General features: G+C 37.7%; 1 protein-coding gene and 1 long non-coding RNA gene across 2 annotated transcripts; one reads left to right on the top strand and one right to left on the bottom strand.

The window, feature by feature from the left end:
- Positions 1-266: 266 nt before the first annotated feature.
- LOC113347398 lies at positions 267-2,818 on the bottom strand. Its single transcript, XR_003358964.1, has 2 exons — positions 2,648-2,818; positions 267-2,556 (listed from the first exon to the last, which is right to left on the bottom strand). It is a non-coding gene; the product is annotated as an uncharacterized LOC113347398 (long non-coding RNA).
- A 7,167-nt stretch (positions 2,819-9,985) lies between these two features.
- On the top strand, positions 9,986-11,946 carry LOC113350854. The gene is made up of 2 exons (XM_026594962.1): positions 9,986-10,463; positions 10,730-11,946. The coding sequence occupies exons 1-2, from the start codon at positions 9,986-9,988 to the stop codon at positions 11,944-11,946; spliced, it is 1,695 nt and encodes a 564-aa protein (XP_026450747.1).
- The last annotated feature ends 5,116 nt before the right edge of the window (positions 11,947-17,062 follow it).

Raw genomic sequence — 17,062 nt, 5'->3', positions numbered from 1 at the left:
ATATTATATAAATGAAAATCTTCCGAGTTGTAAAAATATATTAATGTGATGTTTACAGAATAATAAAGAATACATGTAGTAAAAGATGCACAACAACACTATATTCGAAAAAGCTCTAAGCTATGAAACAGATATCTTTGAGCGCTCCATTTCTTCTGATTACTGAAAAACTGATGTGGGAGCAAGTGAGCACATCATCCCAAGGAGGTGCCCAATGAAAACAAATAACTCTCAAGTAATCACTAACATGCTTTACAGTTCTAAAAGAATATAAAAACCGTAATTTAAAAGAATCAATGGCGAAAAGAATCATTCATCTATTTACACATCATGAAGCAATTGTCACTCTAACCTCGCCAAACTCATTGGAGAATACGATGCGAGAGCAACCCTAATCAATAATAATAACAACTTCGTCCATACAGAGTGCCCATACAAACCATGGTTCAGAATATTACCATCAAGATCAGAAAGTTAGTCAAGCATTACGCACACGAGTGATTTCCCTTAAATAAAATAGTATATATATTATTGTCGACGGATGGCGTACCGTCCTACTAGATATTATTTCCGACGGATGGCGTACCGCCCTACTATCTTAATAAGTAGAAATGTAGTACTATTGCCGACGGATGGCGTACCTCCCTACTATCAATATAAACAGGAAACGTAATACTATTGCCGACGGATGATGTACCGCCCTACTTAACTTAGCTAAGAGCCGTGGGCATACACAGACACTCTTCGCGGGAAAATCTACACAACGCATATTACACACATACAATTACATTCAAAACAAACATCGTTCAATGCAATTACACTATAAATTCGTATAGATAGTAAAAGCACATCATGCTCGCAAAAGAAAGAAAACTCAATGATTACAAGAAGGTTATAAAGTTCCCACCTGATTTGATGACAAGCCTTGCCTACCTCGATATCTACAATCCACTGATATGTCCTTTGAATCGATCGTTGTTAATAAAGACTAATTGTTAATCACACAAGTACACTAAGAGATTAGCCAGAAGGCTCACACATAGCTCATAACACAATCTCATACAAGTCTCTAGTTATAAGTTAAGTGAACTATCTAATGGTTCTAAATCCATTTATGGTTCTACACCTTTTTAATATCTATCTTTAACACTTCTAATGTTTTACTAACCCGATTAGGTTGGTTCTATAGTCCATTTGATAGGTCTTATGAATATCTACAACTTTGTAGAAGGAACCAAAGGTCCATTCGGACCATAAAAGGTCCAAAACATCAATCTCGGAAAATAGTCCTAAGACAAAGTACACTAAACAAACCCATTAACCTAAGGCCCAGTCCACCTAAGTCAAATGACGGTCAATAACAGTCAAAGAGGTCAATTAACAGTCAATGTCAATCTACTGTCAAGTCCAGAGTCAAAGTCTGGTCAACGGTCATCATATTCAAAGTCAACATGGTCAATATTCTTGCACTGGTCACTACTCAAATGCACAATCAAAACACAATTACAAATACACAATCTCTACAACATTCTAACTATACACAGTCTATAAGTTACAACAAACTTCCATCTCCAAAGTCTTGTTTTTATCAAACATTACACTCTGTAATTGCTAGCTCTAGATAACATATCCTTCACATCCATATATAGCTTCATAATCTGAGCATAACCCACTTGTACCTGCAGTTGTTCTCATTTCAATCTCTTACACAAAATCATACATTCATAGCCAGCCATTAACATAACCACTATTTACTGCTCCACCTACATCTCATATCCATTCAAGTTCAATGCTTCAACACTTAACACAACTCGCCAACAGTCCACTAATTTCATTCTTTAACTTCATTCACTCACTGCAATGGCATTCAGTAACTTCAGCTGAAATAATAGTCAATTCCAGCAATCCATATTCATTTAAACTTCAATCCATTCCTAACTCAGTACTACCACCAGACTTCACTTGATATTTCCATTCAAACCACCTCAACCTCTCTTTCTCATTCCACCTGCATCACTTGAGCACTGCATAACCTTTGCTCCTTTTGTAACCTCAACTTCAGCTAAGTTCTTCTCCTTGTACAGTATAACATCACCCTACTCAATTACAGCCACCAACAGGACCGGCTCAACATCACCTCATCTTGCATCTCAGACTATCTACAACCCAACCAAACCCCCAATTCGGTTCACCACCTGCAGTTACAAACACACAGGAAATACCATCTCCAGCTATAGTTCAACTTCAATCATAACCCCTCCAGCTTCACAGAATCACTACCAACATAATAATCTGAATTCTCAGACCACCCTTGAACCGGATTTCGTTGAACTCCATAATTGATTTTTACAATTGATCAAACCTAAATCACAAACCCTGCTTCTTTCTAGAATCCTAAATTCAGTAATTTAACTACAATCACCTGAATTCATTCCATCTTCAACATCTGCAGCTTCCCCAATTTTCAAGAACCCTAATTTTCAATTCATCTAAACCCTAACCTGAAACTCAATTACCTAAAGAAACCAAATTAAACCTTATACAACTCTTTCTACCCTAATTAACAACAAACCCATGAAATAATTCATCAAAACAAACTCAATTTTGTAAATAAAATCAATTAAAACAGAAACCCTAAAAGGCTTACCGTTTTTCTGCTTCTTCCTGTGACTAAACAACTTCCGCACCATTACCTTCGTCTTCAATCGATAATTAACCAAGCTTATGATGAATCGCTCACACAAACAAACGTAAAATCTGAATTTGAAACTAGCAGAGAAGAGAAAAGGAAGAATTGAGAAGAAACGGGAGAGGAAAGAAGAAAGAAGAAGAATGAATTCTTCGGTCGATTTTGGTGAGAAAACCAAAGAAAATTATTAAGGCGCCCAGAAAATGGATAAGGACATCCCAGGTCGGTTTGTCTAAAAGAATATTTTGCCCTTCATACAAATTTGATGTTTTCTTCTTTGTCCGGTATCCGAATGACACGTTCTGAGTAGTCTAATTCCAATAACTTTTCGAGATCTATCTAGTGATACTAATTTCGTAACTAGATCATTGTTAGATTAATTTCTATCAATTAAAATCTATATTAACTAATCGAGCCATTAGCGGCCAAATCGTCTCTTGACTGGTCTATTAGCGTTGACGATCTTGAGGGTCCTTACAGGTAAGATATAAAAAGTAACCACAAATCTCTTCATCTCATTCTTTGTAATTCCACAATAACTTATTCTACTACCATATAGTTAAGTTATTGTGAGGTGATTGATATTTCTAGGATGTTTTTCGGGAATATAAAACCGGATTATCAATTGGTTCTTGTTCACCTTGATTTATCTAAAGACGGAACAAAAACTTCATAGATACTTCTGCGGGAGACAGATTTATCTATCAGAATAGACTTATATGTGGGAGACATATTTGTTTATAAGTCTTAGACTTTGGGTCGTATCAACTCTTAGTTGTGGGTGAGATCATCTAAGGGAATCAAGTGCGTAGAGTCCTGCTGGGATTCAGAGGCGTAAGGAATGCGACTGTACCTTAATCAGTGTGATACTTGGTTAGGGATCAACTACATTCCAGTCCGAAGTTAACTTGTAGTAGGCTAGTGTCTGTAGAGGTTTAATACAGTGTGGTGTTCAAAACTGGACTAGGTCCTGGGGTTTTTCTGCACTTGCGATTTCCTCATTAACAAAACTTCTGGTGTCTGTGTTATTTCTTTTCTGCATTATATTTTTTATATAATTGAAATTCACAGGTTGTGCATAGTTCAATCAATTGGTAAATCTAACCTTCGGTTGTTAATTGAAATTGATTGACACTTGAACATTGGTCTTTGGTACCGTTCAAATTGTTTATCATAATAATCAGGCTCACGGATTCTATCTATTTGATTTGATGATTATATTGAGAAACAAAGATATAACTCTTGGATATATTTTCCTTGATTGAGTCTGACTATCTAGTTGATTCTCTCGGAATTATATTGGAGTTAGTCCATACAGATTGCCTAACGAAATATTGGTATGGTTATTAGACCCCCGCTTTTTCAATGAGAGCATGTTTAATTCCTTGTACCAATCAAACACCTATTTTTTAGAGAAAATATCCATTTTTGAAACTTAAGGGTATTTTCGTCAAAAACTATTATGGGCTTGATTTTATTTTGGTATGAGAGAGAGCATGAGATTCCATAAGCATGATCACAGCTTGAGAGAGAGAGAGAGGCACGTGTGAGGTCTTGCTTTTGGAAATTATGAACTGGAACTTCCCTGTATAAGCTAAATTCCCTTTAACTTCCTCTGAAATTTCTTCTTTCTGCTTTCTGTTTCAATTCTGTTTTTCGTTGAGCGATTAAATAACTTAATATGCATGTGCATAAATCCATTGAGATGAGTGTGTGAGCACTTGGTCGGTCGCTGGTTACTTCAAGGCAGCCTTCTCTGAAAAAATAATCAAAACTCTAGTCTCCACCATAAGGGAATTTAGGTGAAAATCCCTTTGAGCTAGCTTTGGTTGAAAGTGATGAGAAAAAATGGGTTAATAGAGGTGCAGGGGACCTTCCAAGTAAATGGGGAGAGGCTCGGCTCTTGTTATGAGAAGAAAAGTCCAATTTTCATCAATCTTTCCAGAATTAGGGTTATTTCGTCAAAACCCTAATTCTCTTTTAATTTTTCTCTTCAAAAAATTCTGAGAGAATATATGACGTCCCAATACCATATATAAGCATCCTTGCTCGTTTGAGGGGCCTGACTCTTTTAATTTTTGGATAAATCCCTTTCTTTGTAGCACTCTTGAAATTAGGGCTATTTTGTCAAAACCCTGATTCTCTTTTCAAATTTCTCTTATGAAAAATTCCGAGGGAATGGATAACGTCCCATTGGTCTTGGAAAGTGTTTACACGAGTAGGAAAGGTCTTGGCCACGGTTTGGAGGAATTTTTGAAGAAGGAAAAGCCCTAGTTTCCTTATTTGAGCCAACTTAGGGCTATTTTCATCAAAACCTTAATTTTCTTCGAATTTCGTACCTCTGGTAAATTCCGAGAGAATAAGTGACGTCCCAATGGCTTAGAAGAGTATTCATGTGTAAGGGAGGGTATTTCCACGACTTTTAAAGATTTTGGAAGAAGGGAAACCATAGGTTTCCTTGTTTGAGCCAAATTCCTTTAACTTCCTCTTTTATCTCTAATTCCATATTTATTTATTTATTTATTTTTATTTTTATTTTTGTGGCTGGCTTCCTTTTGAGATAGGCTTGAAAATAAAACTCTTTTTCACCTCTTTTGGGCGTGACCTAGGTATGGAGGTCGTTCCATCCTTCTTTCACACGTTTTGTTTGTATTAGGACTCTTCGTTTGGGTGTTTGTCAGAAAACTTCAGTTTTGAGAGGCTTGCATAGAATGGATGTAAACTCTTAATTCGGGATATGATTTGAGTCCCCGGCCCCAAAATTTAAAGGTAAGAGTATAATATTTCTAATTCTAAAAGAATCACTTGATTCCGAGTTCGTTTGGTCTATCATATCTGTGTATACTTTTGACTTCAGAAATCCCGTATAAAAATTTCAGGAGTTTTCAGATTGCTTTTACTTCGGTGTTGGGACAACATCTCCTAGATCGTTTGTCCATTTGAGGCGCCCTTTTGGTATGTTTATGGTAAGACATAGAGGAACATATTTCCAGGAAGTAACCCAAAATTCCTTATGGTTTGGCATCAGTTTTCAAGTCTCAGGGCTGCAATGTACATCAATCCGAATTACCAAAGGAATCCTTGTTTCAGTTAGATCTTAAAGCGTTCTCTTGCTTCAAGCACAACCCCTTGGAGTATTATGACTTCATTACCCTTTATTAGCTTGGTTTATGTTGTGAATTTTGTATCCTTAGACCAGAGACACGTTCGTGGTATGATTATACGTTTTTACTCTTTGGTTTACTGAAAACGTATTTTGCTTGATCCCTTGTGAAAGTATGGACCCGAATGAATCCATGAGTATCCTTGGAGATATGGAATTGGTTTCTTGATATTGAAATAAGTATAGTTATATAGGCATGAGAGCAAGTTTCGGCTTTTGCTCATGAGGCTTGAAACTTCATAACACATAAAAACCATAATTACAGATTCTTGGTCAGACTACAACAATTACCTGAGACGATCACCTTGTTTCTTGTTCCTCCCAAATTTGCACTTGCCACAAAACCCTAACTTTTACCCAAAAAGTTATACAAATGTAATTCACTCTCTTAATATTTCTACAAGGCCTAATAACCTATTTATATAAGTTACAAGCTTGGCCACCAAGAATCCTAACCGGCTTAGGAAACCCCTTTCCTAAAAAAATATACCCAAGGGTTGGCGACCTGGGTTGGCCAACCCTCCTAGTTCAAGAAATTCAAGGCCTTACGATTGGCGAACTGGGTTGGCCAATTCTTCCAGTTCACGAAATTTAGGGTCTTAGGGTTGGCCAACCCTCCAAGTTCGTGAACATATAATTATTAAGTCGTCAACATCTAACATGGTAGTAACCCTCACCCCTTGTCAAGAGGACTGTCAAGTGATAGGTGTCTAAAACACCTTGATAATTATCTATTGTTTATGCTTTCTTAGCTAAGTTTTCTTGTAAATTATGTATTTTATGTTTAATTTTTAGTTTTAGGTACTTTGGAGCAAAAGAAGAAGAAACGTCGCTTAAAAGGGGCTAACATGTCATTTCATGTGCAACTGCTGTTAGAGGCGACTTATTTCTCATTATTTACTTCTTCTCTATCTGAAAGGCATGTCGGCTTTAGTGATGCGAGTTATGTATGAAAAGCATGACAGCCTTAGTGATGTATAAAAATTGAAGAAAAGAAGTGAATATGAGAGGTAAGAGATGGCTGCTCGAGAAACTACTAAAAGCACCCAGAAAAGTGTTAAAGGCACCCCCATAAATGTCCAGGAGGAGTTGATAAAGGCACCTAGGAGTTTTCACTATTTACAGCCCAAAATTCATCATTGTACCCCATAAATTGCTATTCGCACCCCTAAGAATTGCTAAATATACCCCAGATTGCTAAAGGGACACCGCTGTTGGTTAAGGGGAGGTCATCTTCTCCATTAGACTTTTTAAATTCTGGTGGGAAAACTAATTTTCAATGGAAGCAGATTAGGATTTGTGAATTGGACAATTTTTAACGAGACTAAAGCTCAGAAATTAATTGGGTTTGTTCAAAAGGACTAAACAGGGCTGGTAATGGTCTTTGTTTCGACCAGAATTGGCTAGATAATCGGCAAAAGAAGAATCAGAGCTCATGGATTTCGGCGGGAAAGCTGTTCTTCACGAACCAGATTTAGAGCTCGAATTTTGGCCGAGAATTGATGAGATTCAATCGATGGATTTGTTTGCGATGGGCTTGTTATCATTAAACAGGGTTGGTATGTCCATTAGAATCAATCAAATTGGGTTGTATTATTGGTTTGGAGCAAAACAGGGTTCACAGGTTTTGGCTGTATCTGCGTATATTTGTGGAAGTGATTTGGCTGAAATTTAATCGGACTTTTGGTCGGAGTTGGTTACCGAATGACCTGTTTCATTCAAACATGGAATGTATGTGTGTTAAAATCGATTAGATACAGCTGCAACGTGGAGTTTGCTTAAATAGGAGAAGATAAAGAAACTTGGTATTTTTGAATATTCTGGGAAGTTACATGGGAGATTTTCAAGGGTTCTACGATCTGGTTACATTGTTACCAAGTCAACAAGGAAGAATGACGTGTATTGGAGCTAAAAAAAGAAGAAGATCTCGTTATATTTGGTGGTTGTGCTAAAACAGGGAGGTGGAGAAAAAGCCGTAGCTTGCCGTGAAGGAAAAGTAGAGATTTTCTCGAAGAAATTTAGGGTTCTGTGGTGTATATATAGCCTTGAATTAAGTCAGAGTCTACATACGGAGAGCCTTGGGGAAGAATAGTTTGCTTAGGAATCGAGAAACCAAAGTTTCAGAAAGTCATCTGCTGCTGCAAACCTAGAACACGAAGAACAATAGTCTGGCAGAAAAAGTCGCAGAACAATATCGTTCTACAACAACAGAAGGCATATATCGTTTACTATTCACTTGTGAAAGATCTTTAGCAACCATCTGCCGTAGTTGCACTGCTCAGTTTTCGTAGCTAGAAACCTTTAGCGACTGTAGAATCATTGTAAGCTTATTTACATCTTTTTGAATACAATGATTAATGAAATTTTCTCAAATTCTCGATCCATGAGTGGCTAAATTTCTTTTCCAGGGTTTTGGAGGAAACTATTTTTAATGGGTAATATTTAGTATTTAAATTCTTTGACATATTTTACTCCATATTTGTGTTTACAATTGTTTAAAAATTTTATCTTCTTTGTATGCTTTGTAAAAACCGTTTTGGGTAGTTTGAGTTGTCGATCTTTTATAAGCGAAGGAAAATTAGGCCCTAGAATAATGACGAGAGTCGTAAAAAAAGAGAGCTTATAACGTTATATCTTCCAAAGCATGAGATTGAGTTCGGATTGTTTTGAGTAAATTAGGAGTATTATGTCAAAGTTTTAATTATTGATTTTACAAATATTGGAAGTAGTGGAATCCAAAACCCTAGATTCATCTCTCCTTGGTTAAAAACAATCAAATTTTATTAGTTTGTCTTAGTATTTTCTTTTAATCAAAAACCAAATCTTCATAAAAGTCCGAGAATCGAATCCTATATTTACCACTTGTAAAAACTACATCAGTTTTTGACGCCGCCGACGCGGACTTGCCTTTAGGTTAGGTTTAGATTTTTCTTTTCTTTTCTTTTATTCTTTTAGTTTTTTTTATTTATTATTATTATTGTTCTTTCTTTGATTTTACTTGGGTATTTTTCTTATTTTTGTTGTGCAGGTAATTTTCTACATTTATTGTGGAATTGCCTACCAAAAGAGGTAAGTAAAAAAACCCTACCTTTTTTATTTTATTTCCTTTTGTATAAATTTATTTTATAAAAAAAAATATATATACACGTTGCACACACCATATTGCATCGTCTGGCACCGATTCTTAGGAAGACACGTGGTTTAGTATGGTGAACCCTTTGGGCGTTATCATCTGAAACAGCACAAACCTCAGCCCAGTACCTGTGACCAGTCTTTGACTGTAGGTATATTTTGCTGTAGGTAACCCAAGCTTACTTAATTTAGTGAACCCAGCATTTGCATGTGCACGATTTTCTTGCTTCACTAGTATTCTTGCTTGTGTAGGAGATAGACTTGAGGAAAACTACCTTTTTAATTTGACACCGACCCGTTACATCGATTTAGGAAGTACTTCTATTTTTGCCGAAATGGTTAATAAAAATAATGAAATAAGGGATGCTGAGGTCCCAGTTAAAACCCTTAGGGACCGCTTGAACCCGTCTAGAGTGATGCGTGAACCTGGGGTTGTTTTACGGGCCACTACCGTTAAGTTTGATATTAAACCTGGGACATTTGGCATGCTACGTAAGTTTAGGGGGATAGAAAATGAGAACCCGTATACCCATATCCGGGACTTTGAGATGATTTGTGACACCATGAGTTATCTGAATGTCACCAAAGACGATGTTAGGATACGTTTGTTTCCTTTTTCCCTAGAAGAGAGAGCCGGTGAGTGGTATCATATCATGACTTCTAAAACAATCACTACATGGGATGGACTTGTAGAGGTTTTCGTTAAGAAATTCTACCCACACTATAAGACTGTTGTTGTTCGACAGTCTATCCAAACCTTTAAGCAGAAATTAGGTGAACACCTACACGATTATGTAAAAAGGTTTAATGAATTGTTATACCAATGCCCACATCACGGCTTTGATAAAGCCCACATGGCTCAAATCTTATATGAGGGCCTTGATAGTGAAACCCGAATGTAGGTAGAAACAATTAGTAGTGGAGAATTTACCCATCAAGACCCAGATGAATGTTTTGACGAGTTCATAGAGTTATCTAAAAAGACTCGTCAATGGGCTTCAATGAGGGAGCCTGAAATAACTAGGAACCCTATCTATAGGGTCAATAGAGTTGATAATGAGTCTGATATCCTTAGGCGTCTAGAGGCCTTAGAGATGAACCAAGGGTCAAACCATACTATGAGCTGTATCAGTGAGCCCAGAACCTATCCATGTACCATTTGTGGTGATCAAACTCATATTGGACCTCATTGTCCCCTGTTTTACCCTAGTGAAACTACCCGTGATCATGTTAGTGTCCTACATGGTGGTAGGAACTCTAAATATGAGGGTCGACCCAAGTTTGACCCATACTCTAATACTTATAACCCCGGTTGGAGACATAACCCGAATTTCTCGTGGTCTAAGGGTACCCATCAGGGTGGCCCATCTAGCAACCCACCACCAGGTTTTTCTAGGAACCAAGCTCAAGTCCAAGAACCGAGCCCAGTTGACAAAAGGGTGTCATCTTTAGAGGAAAGTATAAGACTCTTAGTTGAGGGTAATGCCCTAAACAATTCCCAGACTACCCAAAATATCAACCATTTAATTCAGAAGCTCGATGACTTTGTCATGTCTAGTTAGCGTAACCAACAAAATAGTGACCGGGCTATTTCCAACTTAGAGACTCAAATAAGTCAACTTTCGAACCGGTTAAATGGTAGGAAGGACGGGACATTTCCTATCCAAACGACTCCAAATCCGAAAGGAGTTAACCAGGGTAATAGATTAGGTAGTTCTAACCACAATGAACATATATCAAAGCAGTTATCACCCTTAGGAGTGGTAAAACTCTAGAGAACTCGGTAAAACCACCTAAGAATAGTAGTCCAGCTGAAAATGAGACCATAGTTGACCAAACTTCATCCAAAGACCCTAATAGGCCTGAGAGTTCTAGGAGTCAAAGTGAGGAAGATATCCCTAAGAGAGTGTACATACCACCTGCAGCATTTCCTCAAAGACTCGCTAAGAAAAAGCCTAGTACATATGCTGAAATCCTAGACATCTTTAAGCAAGTTAAGGTCAACCTTCCCTTGTTAGATGCAATTAAACATATGCCGGCAATGGCCAAATTCCTAAATGATACGTGCACTGTCAAGAGAGAAGCGAGTGTCCATAAAAATGCATTTTTGACCCAACAAGTTAGTTCCATAATCTCACAAAAGTACCAAGTCAAATTTAAAGATCCCGGTTGTCCTACTGTCACATGTGTCATAGGTAGCCAAGCAATAGACAATGATCTATTAGATCTTGGGGCTAGTGTGAATCTTTTACCTTTCTCGGTATATGAACAACTTGGAATAAGGGAAATGAAACCAACTAGGATAACACTACAGTTAGCCGATAGGTCAGTCAAAGTCCCACGTGGAATTATTGAAGACGTTTTGGTTCAGGTAGAAAACTTTATCTATCCAGTTGACTTTGTGATTTTAGACACCCATCCTGTCTCTAGTCAAGATATAAATATCCCAATCATCCTAGGTCGTCTGTTTCTAGCTACTGCAAATGCAGTCATACATTGTCAAACTGGCCTAGTAGAATTTTCCTTTGGGAATCAGAAAATCTCGGTGAACGTTTTTAAGGCGCTACAAGCCCCACCGGACCCTGAACACTATGAGTCCATATGCATGATTGATTCTCTAGTTGAGAATACCTTTACCACTAATAGTGTTAGCGATCCTTTAGAGGCGTGCTTGGCCCACTTTGGAGCCTACTATGATGAGGATAAACATTTTGAAGAATTTAATGCGTTGTTAGATTCCGCGGCAGTAATGAATTATGGAAAATGGCAACCTAAACGAGAACCTCTTCCACCGACCATAGATAAACCCCTCCCATCATCAGTTAAGGCACTCACCCTTGAATTAAAGCCGCTACCAGATACACTGAAATATGTATTTCTTGGTAATGAAAATACTCTTCCTGTCATAATTGCCTCTGACTTAGAGCCCGATCAGGAAAGTAGACTAGTTAGTGTTCTCTGAGAGCACAAGACTGCAATAGGGTGGACCATAGAATATTTGAAAGGAATTAGTCCTGATGATTGTATGCACCACATCTACCTAGAAGAAGGTTTCAAAACCTCAAGAGAAATGCAGAGACGTTTGAATCCTAATATGAAAGAAGTTGTCCGCACTAAGGTGCTCAAATTGTTAGATGCGGGTATCATATAACCCATATATGATAGTAAATGGGTCAGTCCTGTCCAGGTTGTCCCAAAGAAGTCTGGGATTACAATAGTTTCGAATGAGAACAATGAATTGATTCCTACCCGTGTAACTACCGGGTGGAGAGTTTGCATAGACTACCATAAGATGAACTCAGCCTCTAGGAATGACCACTTTCCTTTACCATTCATCGACCAGATGTTAGAAAGATTAGCTGGAGACAACCATTACTGTTTTTTAGATGAATATTCTGGTTATAACCAAATCCCTATAGCACCGGAAGACCAAGAGAAGACGACCTTCACGTGTCCATTTGGTACTTTTTTTTACAGGCGTATGCCTTTTGGATTGTGTAATGCAACCGCGACATTCCAACGTTGCATGCTAAGTATATTTTCGGACATGGTTGAGCGATTCCTTGAGGTCTTTATGGATGATTTTTCGGTTTTCGGATCATCATTCGATGAATGCTTGCATCACCTTACACTATTTCTAGAACGTTGTAAAGAAAAGCACTTAGTCCTTAATTGGGAAAAGTGTCATTTTATGGTTAAATCTGGAATAGTGTTAGAACATGTAGTGTCCTCTAAAGGAATAGAAGTTAATAAAGCCAAGGTTGACATATTTCAAAATTAAGACCACCTAAGAATGTAACAAATGTTAGATCTTTCCTTAGCCATGCTGGATCTTATCGTCGTTTCATCAAAGACTTTGACAAGATTGCCTTACCTTTGTCAAACCTACTTGCTAAAGATACTACCTTTGTATATGATGAAGCATGTGTTCAAGCTTTTGAGAAGCTAAAATCATTGTTGACTTCTTCCCCTATCATCCAACCACCCGATTGGAACCTCCCATTTAAACTCATGCGTGATGCGTCTGATTATGCGGTTGGTGCGATTCTTGGCGAACGACATGATAAAGAACCTAGTGTGATTTATTATGCTAGTAGGACCCTAAACGATGCCAAGTTGAACTATACAACCACCGAGAAAGAAATGTTAGCCATCGTTTTTGCTTTGGATAAATTTAGATCATACGTCCTAGGGTTTAAGGTCATAGTCTATTCTGATCATGTCGCACTCAAATATCTCCTTTCAAAGAAGGACTCAAAACCTCGACTGATTAGATGGGTATTGTTGTTCCAAGAATTTACTCTAGATATTCGTGATAAGAAAGGGTCTGAAAATGTAGTAGTTGACCATTTATCTCGTATCCTTGATGAGACTAGAGATGATGAGAGACCGATCTATGACACGTTCCCTGATGAACAGTTATTTTCCATCTCTGTGTTACCCTGGTTTGCTGATATTGTCAATTATTTGGTAACTGGTCAAATTCCTGACCATTGGTCTAAACAGGATAGAGCTAAATTCTTGACTGATGCAAAATACTTTTTCTGGGATGATCTGTACTTATTCAAATATTGCTCTGATCAGATCATCCGTCGTTGTATTCCTGACAACGAAATCTCCAGTGTCCTGGATTTTTGTCATTCTGGAGCATGTGGGGGTCACTTTAGTTCTAAGAAAACAGCTGCGAAGGTTTTTCAATCCGGTCTTTATTGGCCAACACTGTTTGAGGACTCCCACCTATTTTGCCAAAGTTGTGATAGATGTCAAAAGTTAGGGAAGTTGACCCGGCGTAATATGATGCCACCTAGTCCTATATTAATAATAGAAATATTTGATGTGTGGGGTATAGATTTTATGGGTCCTTTTGTCAATTCTTATGCCAACTTTTACATCTTATTAGTTGTTGATTATGTGTCTAAGTGGGTAGAAGCAATAACTACCAAGACAAATGATCGCCACGTTGTGATCAAGTTTGTTAGAGACAATATTTTCTCTCGATTTGGTATGCCAAGAGCAATCATTAGTGATGGAGGTTCCCATTTTTGTAATCTGTCTTTTGAGACGCTCATGAAGAAATACTCCATTACCCATAAGGTTTCTACACCTTACCACCCACAAACTTGTGGCCAAGTTGAAGTGTCTAATAGGCAGATTAAACAGATTTTAGAAAAGACCGTAAACCCTACCCGAAAGATTGGTCTTTGCGCTTAGTAGAATTGTGGGCTTACCGAACCGCTTTTAAGACTCCACTTGGGATGTCTCCGTATAGACTTGTCTTTGGTAAAGCCTTCCACTTGACTGTAGAATTAGAACACCGAGCTTATTGGGCCATTAAACGGACAAACTTTGACCTATCTACTGCTGGTGATCACCGTAAATTGCAACTCAATGAGTTAGAAGAAATTCGTAATGATTCTTACCATAGTGCGAAAATTTACAAGGAGAAAACAAAAATATTTCATGATAAATTGATTATTCGAAAGACATTTGAACCAGGTCACAAAGTTCTCCTTTATAATTCTCGTTTACATCTTTTCACTGGTAAATTGAGGTCTCGGTGGACCGGACCATACTTTGTCAAAATTGTTTTTCCTCATGGTGCAGTTGAAGTTGAAAATCCTAAGAACGGAGAAACTTTCAAGGTTAACGGTCAACGGTTGAAACCATTCTTAGAGTTACCCAGTCATGCAATAGAAGAATCGGAGCTGAGAGATCCTGTCTACCAGGATTAATTTTAGCGGGTAACAAAGTCTGGATGAAGACACTAAACTTACCGCTTTATGGGAGGCAACCCACCTTCTTGTTGTATATTGTTTTTTTTTCTTTATTTTTTCTTGATCCTATAGAAGGATTGCCACGCTTCATCCAAGTATTATCTTTCTGACTTACCTCTTTATTCCTCTTGTTACTTATATTTTTGGTACTGCAGTTTAATTTGAAACATTGAGGACAATGTTAGATTTAAGTTTGGGAGTGAGGGAAAAACTTTGAGTTAGTTTTTGATAAAAGAAAAAAAAACTTCAGAGCCTAGAAATTTATGCCTATTAAGGATTGCACTAACAAATCTAAGTGGATGGAAGCATCTTGGTTGTAGGAGTTGAGGAACCAATCTGATTAGATTCCAACATCTAAAGAGTCTATTCATAAAAGCGCAGAGCTCAGGTGTTAGAAATAACATGGTAGTTTCGCCATATCTCGTTGAGTCCTTTTCACTTCTATTTTTATTTTGTTTTCTTTTAAAAATATGTTTCTCTAAGTGATTAGGTGGGTCTCACGAATCAAGTTGTTACCACTGCTAGGCTGTAATAGAGTGATTGAGATACAAAAAAAAAAAAGAAAAAAAAATCGAGACCAGACCATCAGACCGACCGGAATAAATTCAATAAAATTGACCATGGTACCCTTGTATATGCTAGTTGTGTTGACCTAGAGTTAGGATTATTGACCACTGGTTCCCTTGTATATGCCACTGAGTTGATATTAGTTAGACCAGTATCTCAGTCCTTAGGATAGGTTCATTTTGGCAGTGGCATTCAGACAGATATGGGAAAAACCGTTCACCTAAGTCAACATAAGAAACCATCTATGTTGTTCTCTATATCCATCTTCTTAATCTATTCATGTGATTTGTTTGACTCCGGATATTAATGTCCATAGTGCAACTATCTGAATAGAGCTCTGTCACTTATATATGAATTATAGTATGTGGGTGCAAAACTCGCGCACAACAATTGGAATTTCGCATCAGGGTAATTCCTCCTGTAGTCAATAAGTATGCCAACCAAGGAGATTCTTTAGTGCCTTCCAAGGTTCTGCGTAGATAGCTAGGGTCTGGAGTAAAGGTTTGTGGGTAAACCTCTTGTAAACTCACCCGAGACTATAACTCGGCCACTAGGGCCACCTAGGGGTTTAAAGGCTTGTTATACGTGCTAAGTGTGACCGTATCCTCAACAAGATGGAGTTGTATTATTTAAAATTAGTTTAGTTTGATTTGCTCGAGGACTAGAAAAGTCTAAGTATGGGGGAATTTGATAGGTGTCTAAAACACCTTTATATTTATCTATTGTTTATGCTTTCTTGGTTAAGTTTTCTTGTAAATTATGTATTTTATGTTTAATTTTTAGTTTTAGGTACTTTGGAGCAAAAGAAGAAGAAACGTCGCTTAAAAGGGGCTAACGTGTCATTTCATGTGCAACTGCTGTTAGAGGCGACTTATTTCTCATTATTTACTTCTTCTCTATCTGAAAGGCATGTCGGCTTTAGTGATGCGAGTTATGTATGAAAAGCATGACAGCCTAAGTGATGTATAAAAATTGAAGAAAAGAAGTGAATATGAGAGGTAAGAGATGGCTGCTCGAGAAACTACTAAAAGCACCCAGAAAAGTGTTAAAGGCACCCCCATAAATGTCCAGGAGGAGTTGATAAAGGCACCTAGGAGTTTTCACTATTTACAGCCCAAAATTCATCATTGTACCCCATAAATTGCTATTCGCACCCCTAAGAATTGCTAAATATACCCCAGATTGCTAAAGGGACACCGCTGTTGGTTAAGGGGAGGTCATCTTCTCCATTAGACTTTTTAAATTCTGGTGGGAAAACTAATTTTCAATGGAAGCAGATTAGGATTTGTGAATTGGACAATTTTTAACGAGACTAAAGCTCAGAAATTAATTGGGTTTGTTCAAAAGGACTAAACAGGGCTGGTAATGGTCTTTGTTTCGACCAGAATTGGCTAGATAATCGGCAAAAGAAGAATCAGAGCTCATGGATCTCGGAGGGAAAGCTGTTCTTCACGAACCAGATTTAGAGCTCGAATTTTGGCCGAGAATTGATGAGATTCAATAGATGGATTTGTTTGCGATGGGCTTGTTATCATTAAACAGGGTTGGTATGTCCATTAAAATCGATCAAATTGGGTTGTATTATTGGTTTGGAGCAAAACAGGGTTCACGGGTTTTGGCTGTATCTGCGTATATTTGTGGAAGTGATTTGGCTGAAATTTAATCGGACTTTTGGTCGGAGTTGGTTGCCGAATGACCTGTTTCATTCAAACATGGAATGTACGTGTGTTGAAATCG

Source organism: Papaver somniferum, chromosome 2, assembly GCF_003573695.1.
Source record: "Papaver somniferum cultivar HN1 chromosome 2, ASM357369v1, whole genome shotgun sequence".
Lineage (NCBI taxonomy): Eukaryota > Viridiplantae > Streptophyta > Magnoliopsida > Ranunculales > Papaveraceae > Papaver > Papaver somniferum.
This window is presented reverse-complemented; position numbering and strand designations above follow the sequence as displayed.

What these genes read in the sequence shown, in the direction of transcription:
- LOC113350854 (XM_026594962.1), top strand. Translation starts at nt 9,986, where the DNA reads ATGAGGGAGCCTGAAATAACTAGGAACCCTATCTATAGGGTCAATAGA. An exon ending in TATAAGACTCTTAGTTGAGG is followed by an intron (nt 10,464 to 10,729) that starts GTAATGCCCTAA and finishes ATATCAAAGCAG; the next exon opens with TTATCACCCTTAGGAGTGGT.